Source organism: Leishmania martiniquensis, chromosome 2 (genome assembly GCF_017916325.1).
Source record: "Leishmania martiniquensis isolate LSCM1 chromosome 2, whole genome shotgun sequence".
Classification (NCBI taxonomy): domain Eukaryota; phylum Euglenozoa; class Kinetoplastea; order Trypanosomatida; family Trypanosomatidae; genus Leishmania; species Leishmania martiniquensis.
In genome coordinates this window covers 315,034-330,166 of record NC_090137.1, presented here as the reverse complement: position 1 = coordinate 330,166, position 15,133 = coordinate 315,034, and the positions used below count along the sequence as shown (strand labels likewise).

At 60.3% G+C, this 15,133-nt stretch overlaps 2 protein-coding genes across 2 annotated transcripts; both read right to left on the bottom strand.

Moving 5' to 3' along the window:
• Positions 1 to 761: 761 nt before the first annotated feature.
• On the bottom strand, positions 762 to 2,300 carry LSCM1_08276 (uncharacterized protein; the record flags this gene model as incomplete). The annotated part of the gene is made up of 1 exon (XM_067325611.1): positions 762 to 2,300. The coding sequence occupies one exon, from the start codon at positions 2,298 to 2,300 to the stop codon at positions 762 to 764; it is 1,539 nt and encodes a 512-aa protein (XP_067181638.1).
• Positions 2,301 to 3,123: 823 nt separating this feature from the next.
• LSCM1_08275 (uncharacterized protein) lies at positions 3,124 to 14,565 on the bottom strand (the record flags this gene model as incomplete). The annotated part of the gene is made up of 1 exon (XM_067325610.1): positions 3,124 to 14,565. The coding sequence occupies one exon, from the start codon at positions 14,563 to 14,565 to the stop codon at positions 3,124 to 3,126; it is 11,442 nt and encodes a 3,813-aa protein (XP_067181637.1).
• Positions 14,566 to 15,133: the final 568 nt, after the last annotated feature.

Below are 15,133 nucleotides of genomic sequence, written 5' to 3'. Positions count from 1 at the left end.
CTTTTGTCGTTGCCGCACACAGTCAATGCGCATTGACCACCGAGGCACATCGCAGTCAACTTTGCGCACGCGCGAGAAGACGTCCCCCTTCAATCCTACCCCGACTCTGCGTAGCGCGGCGCGCTGCCGTTACACTCGGTTCCCCTTTCCTCTGCAGCGCGTCCCCTAACCCTCCGGTAGCGCGAGCACGGGGACACCAGGGAGAGCAAAGCGCGCGCACACATCCGCACTGGAGCAGCGGCCGTCGTGCCCGCGCATGACGTGAGATTACAATGCGTTTTTTGCTCCCTTTTCTCTTCTCTTCGCCTTTGCCTCCGCTTGCGGTGGGGAGGGAAAGGGCGGCAATACGGACGCGCGCGCACACACACTCGAAAGTGCAGAGGGTGTCGGCACAATGGGGGTGAGGGGAGCTGCCGTCATGCGGCGGCCGCTCGCTGTACATCAGACCCCCGCACGCCGCCATGAAAAAAGGGCGAAAATACGCGAGAGGGAGACAGGGGGGAAGGGAGAGGGGAGAAGGGGGGCCTCAACTCCACACACATAAACATAAATACATGAACGGAAACATGCACACAGAGACCCACGCGGCACACAGCAAAGCCACCGCCACCGACTCACTCGCATGAAGGAGGGCCGAGGACTGCCAGCAGATAAGGCATCGACGGAGAAGCGAAAACACACACGCGATACGAGCAGTGAATAGAAGCACACGATACACAGCTTGGCTGCCCTTACCGCGCCATACCATCCCCACAGCCGCCTCATCGCTGCGACCCTTTTCGTTGGCGAAACGCCTCAAGCAGCCGCTGCTGATACGCAGAGGCAGCAGCGCTGGAAAACTCATACGGCACGTCGCGAGCGTTCTGCACAGGCCCGTCGAACGTGGCCAGGGCCGCCACAATGCCACCAGCGGTAGGCGAGGTGGAGGAGCGGCGGCGCGGCCGGGCTTGAGTCGCAGCTGACATCCCCGTTGCGCAGAAGGCTGAAGCAGCAGCGCCACCCACGTCGACATCGTGCCCGGGTACTACACCGACCTGAGGCCCTGCAGTATTCCTCCCCTGCATCGCCCCAGAAGCCGCTGCTCCGGCAGGCAAGACAGCCGCATCCTTTGAAGATGTCGCACTCTCTGCCGCCTGCCGAGCCTTTGGCGTCGCACCTTTGCTGCTCCGTGCCCGAAACCGCTCAAGCTGCTCCATCCTATAGGCATCACCGGTGGCTTCGTGCACCGTTGCCTCCACCTCGTGTTTCAGTTTGGCCCACAACTGCTGTGTTTGGCCACTTCGACAGTGGCCACCATCGTAGGCATCTTGTAGGTCATTCCCTCGCTGCGACGCTGCCGAACCGCCGCAGGGGTCCCCCTCACACCAAGTGAGGTTGCCCGCTTGGCCGGACATGTTCGACGCGAGCGATGATGTCGTGCTTGCGGTTGAGCGCATTGTGCGGCGCAGCTCCAACTCCTCCCTCGTTGCCCGCTTTTGGCGTTGACGCGACTCTGCCAATGCGTTCACCAGCGTACGGTTATGCGGGTCCAGATGCAGCGCCATCTCGTACGCCTCCGCCGCGGCGCCGTACCGCTTCAGCTTGAAGTAGGTATCGCCCTGCCTCGCATGCCCCTTGAACCACGACGGGCGCAGCGCCACAGCTCGGTCTGCGTCGCACAATGCACGCGCGTAAGCGTCCTCGGCACTGGCCATCTCGTGCGCTGCCTGCAAGTAAGCAGCCGAGCGGTTGCTATGCAACGCGCCGAGTAGCAGCACCTCTGCGCCGCTATGCGTGGTCCCGGCAGCCAACGCCTCGATGGCGGCTGTGTAGTGCTGCACAGCCTCACGAAAGGCACCCGCCTCGAAGGCGCGGTTCCCACACTCCTTCAGATCCTCACTGACGGCAGCTGCGGTGCTGCACGATGCGCCTGACCGCTGTGGCAGCTGCGACGCATGCGAAGTGGCGGCGATGCTCTCCTCCTCCCAATGAACGCTACGCGGTGTGGAGAAGAGAGGGCGCGACGACGACGGCGGCCCGCTAGCGCTGCTCGGGGAGGTGCCGTGCGGGATGTTCGCAACGGTTATAAGCGACGGCTGAGCTGCGTCACCACTGAGAGATGCGGAATGGGAAAGCCCAGCGATAGACGACGCGGTGGACGAGCTGTGCTTCGTTCCGCGTTGAGCCTTTCCAGTGGCGTTGTCGCTTGAGGATACCTGCGAGTGGAAGACGGCGCGGTGTTGGCATTCGGGGTCGGCGACGTCGGCGTCTGTGAGCCCCATAAACCGGAGAAATGCCTGTCGGTCCGCTGCGGAGGGCATCTGGGGGGGAGAGAAAGAGGGGGAGGGGAGGGGTCGGCCCAGGAGGCACAATGGAAGCAAAGGGGCCCTGCCTTGGAGATGAACGGAGTGAGGCGGTGATGCCGACGAGGTTTGGGCATCACACAAGCGAAAAATAGCGCGAGGGAGGGAGGACACGGAGCGAAATAAGCAGCGCACGCTCTTTGAATACACGCACACTTGCACAGCGACGGGAGAGGGGGGAGGGATGAGGAGGGGGGGAGGGGGCGGCTACCGGTCTGTGCCTGGGTTATCAGTAGATGGCGTGCAGCTGCATGGGCAGCCCTCCGCCTGGGGTATCCTCGCCCGCCCCATAATCCACACACACACGTATGTGCACTGGTCAGCAGTGTGAGTGGGCGAATGCGTTTTCTTTTGTTTGACTTCGGTTCGTCAAGGCGTTCGCACGCACAGAGACAGTCTCACAGAGAGAGACAACTCTGAAGCAACCGAGGAGAGGGAGGGAGGGAGATGCGGGCACAAACACACCAATGCAGCAGAGAGGGGAGTGTCGCACAGTACTCACCGAGAAGCAGCACATGAGCAGAACAACGCGCTCAGTATCCATCTCCTCCACGGCTTCGCTTCGCACATCCGCACCACACAGACAGCCCGACAAAGGCGCGCGGGTGCGCCGCCTCCCCCCCCCCACACACACACACGAAAGACCGCTTGCGTGGACAAGACGAAACGATGGCGGAGAATAAAAGAGCACAGCAGGCGAGCGGCGCTCACAGAGAAATGCGCCGTGGACCGTTTCCGCTGGAGTCTTCTCCGAGTCTCTTGTGCGCGGTGCCGATGCACGTCACGCGTCGGAGGAAGACGCGGGGGAGAGACGCGGGAGGGCGTCGAGGGTCTCAAGGAACTCACCTAAGATGTCGTACTTGCGGGCGCAAGTGGCGCTGCCGCGGCGCCGACGCCATGCCACCGTCACGGGATGCTGCGCGACAGCCGAGACGAGGAAGGCACCGCACGCCTCCACATGTCGAGAGTTACGGAGCAGAATTGCGTAGAAGAGAAGCTCGTCGCACAGCCACGTCAGTTCCACCAAGAGGTCGTGCAGCATGATCAGGGTATCGCGCCAGCGAGGGTCCTCGTTGCTTGGATGGCTGCCGCCACTGCTTGAGTACGCTACGGAAGTCTCTAAAGGCTGCGAGGATGGCAAGGAGGGCGCCATGGCCACAGCGGTAGGGCCCTCACTGCTCCGCATGCGTGGACAGGGAGAGGAAGTGAATGGCGCGTGAGAAGCAGAGGCGCCACCCACCGCGTCACTGCTGCTGCAGACGTCTGTAGCGCACACAGCAGCAGCGCTCTCGCCAATTTCCCCGATCGCACCCCCTGGAGCAATGTCGCTGGCCTCGTTGCCGCCATCGCATGACGGCTGGTCAAAGTTCTCCTCCGTTAGCGTACTGTTGAGCGTGTGGTCGGCCGCCGCCTCCGCGACCTCGCTCTCAACGTCCTCGCTGTCGTCCACATAACTGGAGCTCGTGCTTGTCGCCGAGGTGGTACCGCTGCTGCTGGAAGTGCCGTCAACAGACGTGCCGTCACCGAACGAATCACTCTGTACAGAGCGTTGTGCGTTGCCGAGATGTGCGACATGGCCTCTGTCTCCGCCACGGTGGGCACCAACATAGCCACCGGTGGAGTGATGCGTTGCGCTGAAAGCTGATAAGAGAGCGCCGCCAGTGGCCCCGCTCACTGCGGATGCTGCAGTACCTGCGGAAAGTCGCTTTGATGCAGCCCCCACTGTGGCCCCAGCACTCGCGGCGCTGCAGACGCCATCTCTTCCACCTACCCCAGCGGTGCTTGCTACGCCACCGCCGCCGCCAGCACCTCCACCACCCACACCGGTGCTGTTGCTGCCTGCCACACCCTTGTGCGACCTTACCACCTCCGTCATATCTTCCGGCCGCGTCACGAACGGCACGCGATCCGCCAGCGACGTCATGACTGCTGAGAAGCGCTGCGCAAATCCCAAAATGTGGCGCTCACTGAAGTGCTGATCGCCGCCTTTCACCGGCTTTGGGTCCACCACCGCTGGGGACGAGGGGGTGCCTGCCGAGGACGCCCCGGCAGCCGCGCGAGCCAGGCGCCGTGGCTGCGCCAGAACAGCCTGCTGCCGGAATAGCAGCTGCACCCGCTCGCGAGGATTTCCCTTGTTGTACAGAAATGCGTGCTCACACAGTGCAGGGCGGGCCAGCATCGACTCGTCCTTGTCAAACTTCAGGAGCGCTTCTGCGCGCAGTCGATCAAGACGAACGGTAAAGACGCCAACAGACTGCGGGTTCACTGTCACCTCTACACCGGAAGGCATGAGGGCATGGCTTCCACTACCACCTACAGCTGCCACGGCCGAGTGCCCGTCGCCCTCCGCGACCGCACCAGAAAGCGGTGGAAGAAGCGCGCTGCCGGCGCACACGCAGTGCGCCAATGGCCCCGCACCTGGAACTGATAGAGAAAGCACCTCCGACTGCGTGTACAACACGAACACCTGCGGGTGGCTGCGGCTCAGATTTGTCACTGCCACCTCCACCTCGGCCCAACGCGACGTCACCGCTGGAGGCGGTGGCGGAGATACCGCAGACAGGGCAGCAGACCCTTTGGAGGACGCGTCGCCGTCAGCGAGCTCCGACGCGGCCGCAGAGCTCCAGACCGCCTCCGATTTGAGCGAGGATGCTGCAGCTGTGCTTGCGGCAGTCTTCACTGCCGCGTCCATGTCGTACTCGAGCGCCACAGCAAACGTCGGTCGGTACGCTTCGAACTTCACGTTGAAGCTGAATCGAGCGTCGCGGGCCTGTTTGCAGCGGAGCACCACATCGGTATGCCCACGCACGCCGTACCCCTCCGGGATGTCGTGGAGTGCGCTGCAGCTAAGAACAAACGCCAACCGCATGCGCGAGCGCGGGTCCACCACAAAGTACTTCTGGCCTGTGCGACTGGGGACGCCGTGAATCTGACAGACAATCAGCTTACCTTCAAACGGGGCGGTGGAGAAGGTGCTGGCGGCCGACGACAGCGCGGTGGACGACGTCGGCGCCGCCACGCCGCTGCCAGCGCGTACTGCGCTTCGGTGGCGACGGCCAGCTTTATGAGGCGCCCGAAGCGGCTTCGGTTGGCCAAGCAGCTGTGTTGAGAGCAAAGCTTCCTCGCGACCACCGGTGGTGCGCACAGCGCCATCAATGGCGCCCTTCTGCGCTGCTACTGCCGCTGCTGTGCCACTGGCGCTGCCGACGGCAGTAGGGTCAGCTTTCTGATCCAGCACAGGACGAGGCGAATGAAGCGACGCGAGCGGCGCCACACTTCCCTCGTTGCTAAACGTGGTACGTCTAGGAAGCCCCCCGGCGGCAGCGTGTCTGCGGCGGCGCCCCGACGCTACCACGGCCGTTCCGTGCCAGACCCTCTGTGGAATGGGCCGCAACTCCTGCTGCATCGGATGTACGACAGACACCGGAAACTCCAGCGCCACATCGCCCTTGTTCACGATTTCCAGTGGGATCAGCGCACGGCTGGTGCCGGCGCCGTGCAACGCACCCATGTTCACGGTGTGGCTCGCGCTCGTGGTAGCGAGACGGTATCCACCGTTCAAGGCAACGATGTCGAAGAAGCCCTCGGCAGTTCCCGGGGCAAAGATCTCTGCGTTCAGGCGCAGGTACACCACCTCTCGGACATCATATGTGTTCATGATGGCCACGTAGCCGACGAACGAGCCGACCTCCGACGAAAGCACCTGCAACCGCAGCGGCTGTGTCTCGCCCGCCTCCAGGACCCCCGTAGCTGAGGTAAGTAGCAGCCAAACCTGCGGGCTCTGCGAGATCACCTGCACCGTGTACCGCACCGTCCTATTCGCGACGTGGTTCGTGATGAGGATTTTCGGCTCATATGTGTCGCCGCGTGGAACAGAGAAATTGAAGAGATACGCCCCTCCACATCCCGACAGAGCGTCGCAGTTGCGCAGAGACAAGGTCCACTGGCGCGGCACGGCTGCAGGTGACGGATCCATCGTTGTAACGGCACCAGCAAGCAGCGCTGACGGCCCCTCCGCCGTGTCCTCCTGTGAACCACACGGCGTGCCGCCTCGCGGCGGCGGCAGCGCCTCGGCCGAAAGGCCGCCTGCGTAAGCTGCAGCCGGCACCCTGGTAGCACACGCTGCCGCAACCGCCTCACATGACTCCGCCGCTGCTCCGGTAACGCCAGCGGAGACGACGTCAGAGACATGTGCGCTGCTTGCGAAACTGAACTGCTGCGATGCCTCGTACGATAACGGCAGCGTCGGCAGCACCGTCGTCGTCCCCTTAACCGCCAGCGTGGCCGAAGACGTGACCAGCTGCCCGGCTGAGTCGTCCCGCTGCGCGGCGGGTGGAAGAGCTGCGCTGCCACGGCCCTGGGTCTCTCCGCCCTTTACGCTGGTGTCCGACGCCGCGGCGGAACCAGTGGCCGCCACTGCGTTACTACTCATGGTGACAGTGCTGAGTGCGATGCTGGGCAGCGACTCCACTCCACTCGTTGATGTCACGACGCTCACGCGACTAACAGTGTAGCTAAATGGGGCATTCTCGTCCACGAGTGCAATGGAGACGAACTGTTCCAACGACGGCAGCGAAAGCGGCGGCGGCGGACCCCTGAGGGCGGCAGCTGTTGATTGTATATGGGCCGGCCCATGCGTTTTCGTGTCCTCTGGGCGAATCACCACCGTCAACGTGACGGTCTCATGTGGGCCAAGGTGAATGCAGTGGGGCAGTGATACCGGCGCGCCGCCGTCCGCGGTGGGTGCTGCCAGGAACGATGTGGCCACCGGAACGCCTGGCCGCGGTGTCGCGCTGAACGTTGCTGACACGCCGATGTCCGCTTCAGCCGCCGCCTCGCCCTCACGCGCTGCCTCATGCATGGGCGATGTTGCGCCCAGTGCAGCACTGGGTGATGTCGTGCCGCCCGTATTTCGGCACCCCCCGCGTACGTCAATCCGCAGGGGTACAGCGAGGCGCTCGTGGACGAGGACCACGACCGAGAGCTCGGCCACATACAAATCAAACTCGTTCGTAAGGCTAAGCTCACCCGCATAACCGTCCTGCAGTAGGCTTCTGCTTGTGAAGGTCTGTGGCGCGGTTGCGCTCGCACTCGGACGCGGTGCCGGCTCCGCAATCACTCGGCAGGGCCGCAGCAGCACCTTCGACGGCGCCGAGAAGGTGCGGAATGGCGCCAGTGTGCCGTATGCCTGCACCTCCTCCACCTCTGTGAAAGGGTTCTCGATAGCGATAGTCCCAAGCCACAGGTTGTTTGACACCATAGACGCACTGCGCTGCTCCAGCTCTGCGATCCGGGCATACGTCCACGAAGCGGCGCTGGCGCTGCTGCTTGAGCTAGGGGCCTCCGATGACGTTATGCCCGCTGGAGTCTGTAGCGCCGCTACGGCCGCGCCTGCGACTGTTGCAGTGGCACCAATGCCCCTCGAGGTCATGGCAGCGGTCACCTGCCCCGAAGCGCCGACCGCGCGCGCCTTTCGGTAGCCGTAGAATAGAGAGACAAGTGAAGCTAAGTCACCACCACGCAGAAGGCAGCGAAGTCGCAGTGTCTGTGAGCGTGTGGCCGCCGTTGCTGCGCCGCCGTTAGCTGAGCTAGCAGTGCCTGCAGCAGTGCTGGCACCTGTCTTGCGTGGTTTGGCTTTGCTCCCGGCTGAAGCCGATTTGAGCGCCACGGTACTGCCAGCAGAGGTGCCGCCGGGGCCTGATGCAGCTGCAAGAACGGCTGGGGAGCCGCTCACGTTACCCGCCGCGGTAGTGGCACCCACGCCACAAAACTCGTTGGCTGGCAACGCGGCGCAGGTCGCACCGAGCGCTGGGCGACATGTCACTGCTGCCGTCGCGGCGACTCCCGACGCGGCCCCGGGTTGCAGGCCAGCAGGTGTGCCCCCGCTAGACAAGCCAATATTTGTGCACGCTGCTCCGCACGAGGCCGACCCACCGCTATGCCCGACCCCAGCGCCCGTCGCTGTGGCAGTGGTGGTGCTTCCCATACCTGAAGGGGCTGCAGCACTTGCCACATGGTTCGCCAGTCCGACTGCCGTCGCCACAGTGTTTCCTTGACTAGCACTGGCAGCCGCTACGGCGCCTGTAGCGCATGCGGCCGTTGTGGTGGGTGGTGCTGTGACGTCTGTGCGGAAACTTAGGTGCCGGACCGCTGAGGTGGCGTCGTAGTGTAGCAGCAGAAGCTCAAGAAGGCCGTCCAGCTGCGGGTTCGGCTGCAGATGCACCTCAAACTCCACGTCCGGCTCTGTCGCCAGAAAGCTCAGCTTCATCTCAGCAAGTGGCACCCGCAGCGACGGCTCTACGCGCAGCGGTGCCAAGGTGAGCGACTCGCGCACCTCCTCTAGCGTGTCGGCCCGCAGCACCTGAAATACTTTCCAATAGTGCTGCCCCGTAATGCACACCGCCATGTCATTCTCCGGGTTCCATTCGTTCACAAAGAACGCCTCGTAGCGGAACGTCCCCTGCGTCGCGATGAGCTTTATGTTGAGCGCCGCCTCGACAACGGTGCTCTCGCCTGGCGGAATCGTGAGGCGTGTCTGAGAGAAGCGCACGACAGGTGGGCACTCCACCTTGAGCGGCAGCGGCACGACGGAGGATAAATTCATCAGTCGGAAGGAGACGACCACGTCGTGGTTCGACGGCTGCTGAAGGCCGGACTTGGAGGCGTAGGCGCTGAAGTTGTGGTTTTGCGGGCGGCGCAGCTTCGAAACGCACAAACGACGACGGCGCCGCTGGCGCGCCGCGAGGACCATCTCCTCCTCTCTGCCACTGGCGAAGGCATCAGTTCCGTGCTCAGTGGCCGCGTCACGCCCCTCGTCGGATGATGACACGGAGGAGCTCGCAGAGATGGGAGAGGTCGGCATCGATGCCGCCTTACCCACAAGCCCCAAGTTTACCTCCGCCGGCTCCGCCCTGCCCTCGCTCATCGCCAGCGACAGTGTGATGGGGATAAGCAGAACGCATTGGCCCACAGTTGGCCCGCGATATCGACCTCCCTGCGACGTCTCCCCGGACGAGTACGGCTGCCATCCACCTGCTGCCGTACCAGCGCGTGCAGAGTGTGCCGTGTTTGTCACGCAAACCTGCAGCGTCGTTGTCACCGTCACCATCTGATATCGCAGCACCGCTGCTACTTCCTCTGGCGTGAGTGCCGGCAAGCTAGTCAACGTCCACGTGACGATCTGGACATGATTCGCCTTCAGCTCCACCCGGCCCCTCATATACGTCGTCGGCGGCTGGTCAGTCGCCGGTGTGGAGGTTGGCGCAACCGTCTCCCCGCGTGACTCTACCGTCTGCCCCGGCGTTGACGTTGCCGAGTCGTCCGCCACCTCCAGCGCCCGCCGCTGTTCCTCTTCAAAGACAGCTCGCACCTTCGACTCCTCGTCCGGCGTGTGGAACCACAGCGGCAGCGCGCAAGACGCATGGAGGGCGGCTGTCGTTGCCAAGACCACCTCGCGGTGGCTGTGGTAGTTTGCCAGCTTCACTGAGTGGGAGACAGGCTGATGCAGGTACAGCTGCTTCCCTTGCTCACCGCGAACCACCGCGGCTACGGGAAAGGTCAACTGCGTGTTGACAGCAGGGTCCACTTGCACGATGCCATCATTCATTTTCAGCATCGACAAAGACACTCGCATTGCCTCCTGCGCACTGCTGCGGTTCAGCACGTCGACGTACTCGCGCGTGAGACCTGGAGTAGGCAGGTGCACCAGCAGCGGCACCATGTGCTCTTGAAGTGGAGCCAACACGATTTCGCCGCCGGCAGACGTCTCCTCCGCCACCTCCAGCAGTGGCGACGACGCCACGAGAGCGACGCGCAAGGCGAATGTGTGGGAGGTGTTGCGCACGGTAAAATGCGTCTTGACGTGGTGCTGCGTTGGCGCCACACATCCCAGCTCGAGCCTTCCTCGTGGCACCTCGAGAAGGCCGCTTCCGACGCACGCCATCGCCTGCAGAATCGCCTTGCCCACCACACAATACGCGGTGCGCGAAACGGCAGGGTTCGGCGCCACAGCCTCCACAAGGACACCGGCGCGTATCTGCCGCGCACACCGATCAACGTACCGGGCGCCAGGGCGGAGCTGCACGTACACGCGCACTGTCTCCTTCACAAAGATATGGCGTATGGGATGCAGCAGTGGCACCGTGCAAGACGCATCTTCGAAGACAGCCAGCTGCGACGGCTTATTGGTGCGCACGACAAGGGCATGCGGAAAGGGAAAGCGGCAGCGAATCAGCACCAGCTGTGCCTCCAGCTGTGACGCCGCGCACGGTGTGATGACGTCTCGGAACAGCAGCTCCTTTGGCTCCGTTGTCAGCATCTCGATCTCCTCCGTCGGATTCATTTCCACTGTGAGGTACTGCACGTCGGTCGCGTTGCGTATATTTTTCACAGGAATGAAGTACTTTTGGGGGCCGACGCTCCGCGCTGTGCACTCCACCACAATGCGCAGCGGCTCCTGCTGGCGCACGTGGCCGTTGCGAGGAAAGAGTTTGAAGCGCGCGTCCAGTACCTCTGCAACACTGCCGCCGCATCGCCGCGGCTCCAGGAGCACAACTGTCGTGTTCGCATTAGCCTTCACCAGAAAGCTGAACTCCGTCTGATCATTCACGATGCAGTTGCGCAAGACGAGCATGGGATGCCCCATAAAAGTGGAATGGAGACGTCCGTCACTGCTCCCAGAAAGGGAATCTGTTGTCACAAGCCGGATGCACGGCGGTGGGCGACTCTGTACAGCGCGAGATGATGGTCCGCATATGCCCAGAAGAGGGCTGCTACTAGGCACGGCGCCGCCAGACGCGGTTGCGGCGTTCATGGGAGATAACGGCGATAAATCGCTGCCCCGATGCAACGCCGACGGCGCGATAACAGCGGACGCGGATGCAGCAGAAGGGGATCCTGTTGGCGATGCCGCTGCAAAGGATGGCGCGACAGTCAGCAGCTGCCCCGCAACGTCACCAGGCGTGCGCATCAGAATCATATCAATAGGAATAATGCGATTCGCCTCCTGATCACGTGCCTCATAGAGGAGCATATTCATTGTTTGTGTCTGTGTCTTGGGGATTGGTTCCTCCAAGACACGTTTGCATGCGAGAAACAGCGTGATTATAACGGACTCTCCAGTGTCCATTGGCGGCAAGGCGACACCTTCTCGGCGCAGCAGCTGCACAATGTCGCTCTGCTGCGTTTTATTCCGCCACGTCTGCAGCGCTGTAGTGCTGCCCTCATCTTCGCTTTCGGACAGCTCGTGATCGGTGATGCTTTGTATGGACGACTGCGCTGCCTCCAGGGCTGTCAGGTCGACCTCTTCACCCTTCAGCGCCAATCGGTATGCCTCTATCTTGCGCAGGGCATTTTCAGCCTTCTCCGTCTTCTTTTTCCGAACGTAAATCTTTAGCTTCTGCTCTAACTTTTCGATTTGCTCCTCCAGCTTTCGAGTCGAGATGGAGGCCGCCCCACTCAGCGTCATGTCCATCTGCACCGCCACCTTTACCCCTTTGAACGACAGGTAGGGGTTCGCTGCGCTCGTGCCGCTCGCTGCGTTAGTGCTGCTAAGTTCCAGTCGCACGACAATTTGTCGCCGTGCATTACTCGTGTTGGATACGGTGAACTTCGCACCCACGCGAGTGTTTGTCACGGCAGTGGCCTCATCCACCTTTAGCGACGTCAGCGACGAAGCCATGAGCGCCGGTACGGTTGGCGAGGGAGGCACTACCATCTCGAAGGTCCATGAGTCTGGGCTGATTTCGAATGTATCTGCCTTGGTGACCATCGCCTTGAGTGTCATAGTAATCGTATTCTTGATATTAAGTATGTTCGACACGCGAATATTCTCCTGGAATACGCCTTTAATCCCTGGGTAGAGCGTCAGCTCAATCTCACGCGATGCGTATGGGCGAATTGTGAGAAAGATGGACCGTTTGTCACTGTTTTCCAAGCGGATATGCTCGGCTGTCACGGAACGCGACTTCGACAGATGAAGATACAAAAACGAGTTGCAGCGGTTCACGATCGGCAGCTTTGTTGTCTTCTTCACACCGATGTTCACCTCTCCGAAATTCTTCGTCTTCTGACCATTCAACTCGAATGAGGTGCCACACAGTCGATAAGACAGCCGAACAAAGCGCGGTGCCTCAATTCCGTCTACTGCAATCGAAATACCGTCCTCCTTCGTCAGCGGCTCCGTCGGAGAAGCGGTGCGAATTATCAGCACGAATGCCTTTAGCGAGACCAATGGCTCCAAGGTGATACGGTTCGTGATGTTGCCTGACGTTTCGTTCAACAGCCGCAGCAGTTCCTCACGTGCCATGAAAAGCTGCTCCGCCGACTCATTGGTGAGGTGACCGGCATCCTCGCTCTCACCATAAACGCAAAATGCGCGCATCTCCGCAGCGATCCTTCCAAGTTCTTCACACAACGCTGCATCGGACGAGTAGAACACCTCGATCTCAGGACAAGAGGAGCGCAGATTCAGTACCACTTTGTAATCCACTTTTGACTGCACACTGTACGGAACAATCAGTGGTACCCCAGAAATAGCGCACAGCGTTGACGGCCCTCTGCGAGCGCCGGTGCTGTCGGTATTTCCAAGGTCACATTTCCATGAGTAGAGCACATCGTGTAGCTTCGCATCCAGAGGCGCCATATTATTTGCCTCGATGTTAATCACCTGTCGGTCCTCCGCGGGATTGGACGCATTGATGATTGTAAGCTGCTTTCGATACATTGGATTCACACGCTGCGGAGTGATGCGCAAGGCTATCGGGAGCGACGCGGACGGTGCTACAGAGAACTCTTCCTTTAGCTCACGCCCAGTAACCTTCTGAGGAGTTGAGATGCCTTCTATTTGGATAATTTTGCTGCGCAGCTGCACCACAATTTTCCCCGGCAGCGGTGAGCGGTTTTCGATCTGCAGTGTGAAACGTTTGCTCTGCCCTACCTGGCAGTCGCCAAAGTTGACGGACCTATGCGATACCACTATGTTACTCGTGTAAAGTACGGCGGCGCACCTGATGGCCACACGCTGGCTGCGACCACGATCAGCTGATACCACAAAGAGCTCCACATCGAACTTGATTTTCGATGCATCCTTGCTGTCGCCGTCGTAGGAGGGCTGGTACATGAGCGTGACACTGTTGATCTGATTTCCTTTCTGCGAGTCAACTGTCAGCTCGTCAACAGCGGTGTCGCCCTTCATCAGTGAGACTTTTCCCTCGCATTTTCTTCGGTCTACATCTCCAAGTCGCACTACCGCCTCCTCGCGGTCATCGAGGCTTTGGATGCGAATGACCGCCGTTGCTTTAGTGCCTCGATACAAGTCTCCAAAATTGACGGAAGTATCGTGGAACGCCACAAGGTCGCCTTGCGATTCCGCCAGCACATTGACGCTCACGTACAGGGACGCTGTGTTGCGATTATCACGCAGGTTGTCGCACTGAAAAACCGTATGGTACTGCTGCTGCGCAGTCGACAGAGCTGCGGAAGACCGCAGCATCAGCGAGAAGGTCATGTATGAGTAGCTGTCCAGCACCAGGCGGTGCCCTAGCTTTGGTTCTTCAAATTTGTCAGACTCATAGAGTGCGACGTCGAGGCCGCGTAGTGGCATGGCTTGGTCGCGGATAACAAAGTACACCGGTTGGCAGGATGTGTTAGTGACGACAAAGTCAGTCACCTGAGTTTTGTTCGGTGCCATTGTGATATGCAGCTCAGATGTCGAGAGCTTCAAACAGGAGACATACACGTTCGCTCGAAACGGTATTGTAATACACTCAGCTGACGACTGCTTCTCTGCTACCCTCCCCTTTCTACCTTCGCTGGTCGCGCGACCGATGAAAGACAATGGCGCTGAATTCACTACAGTGAACTTAAGCGACCCAGTGTAAGCAACAGCCTGTGACCCTTTCAGCAGGTGCGAAAAAGTGGTCGGATTAGCACGGAACCAAACAACAAGGTCCTTTTCTTCAAAAGGCGCCAGCTCAACGAATGAGATGAGACCTACGAAATCAAATGCTTCGTTGTAGAGTGAAAGAGTATCGGCAAAGCCGACACGCTTGATTGCTTCATAGTTTTCATTATGAAGCTGAAATCGAACGGCTGGACTGGTGGTGGAGAGCTGCACTGAAAGCGGCGATGCGGTGGTATTTCTCACTTGAACCGGACGATACGCCGGAATATCGTTCACGGCCACTTCATCAAACAAAATGCTTTCACAGCTAATGCTGAGCATCCCTTTCGTAGTCTCTTGTAGGGGTACGACATTCAACTGATACTTTGGACCACTAATGTTTCTTTCGCCCTTTGGATGCGAAGCCTGCTTACCATGCCGTTCTGTAGCTGCTCTGTTCACGAAGTCACCGTGCATATAGCGAAGAATAAAGAGGGAGAGAAGCACAAATGCGAGTGTTTCCTTGCTGCTTTACCGAATAGCAGGGGACTGCAGAGATCGGCCCTGCTGAAGACTGATATGTTGAATGCTCTACTGCTGACTAGTTGGTTAGCTTCCATAGCATACAAAAACGCGACGAGGAAGCCACAAGAAACCTGAAGGTTTCCTAATCTAGCGAATTTTGCCATAGCTCTAATCCACTGGTCCTTCGCATCTTCGCGCAGCGCCCCAAGCACATGTGGTTCATAAGCACCTTTGTTAATCTCACAAGTAGTCGGCTACAATAGTAAACATTCCGCCACAAATACCCCAAGTGACTCCACCGTCATATCAAGAGCACCCTTCCACTTTGCAGCAAGTAAATGATAGAGAGCAGCATGCCGCTCGTCATCTGGCCCCCGTCATTGCA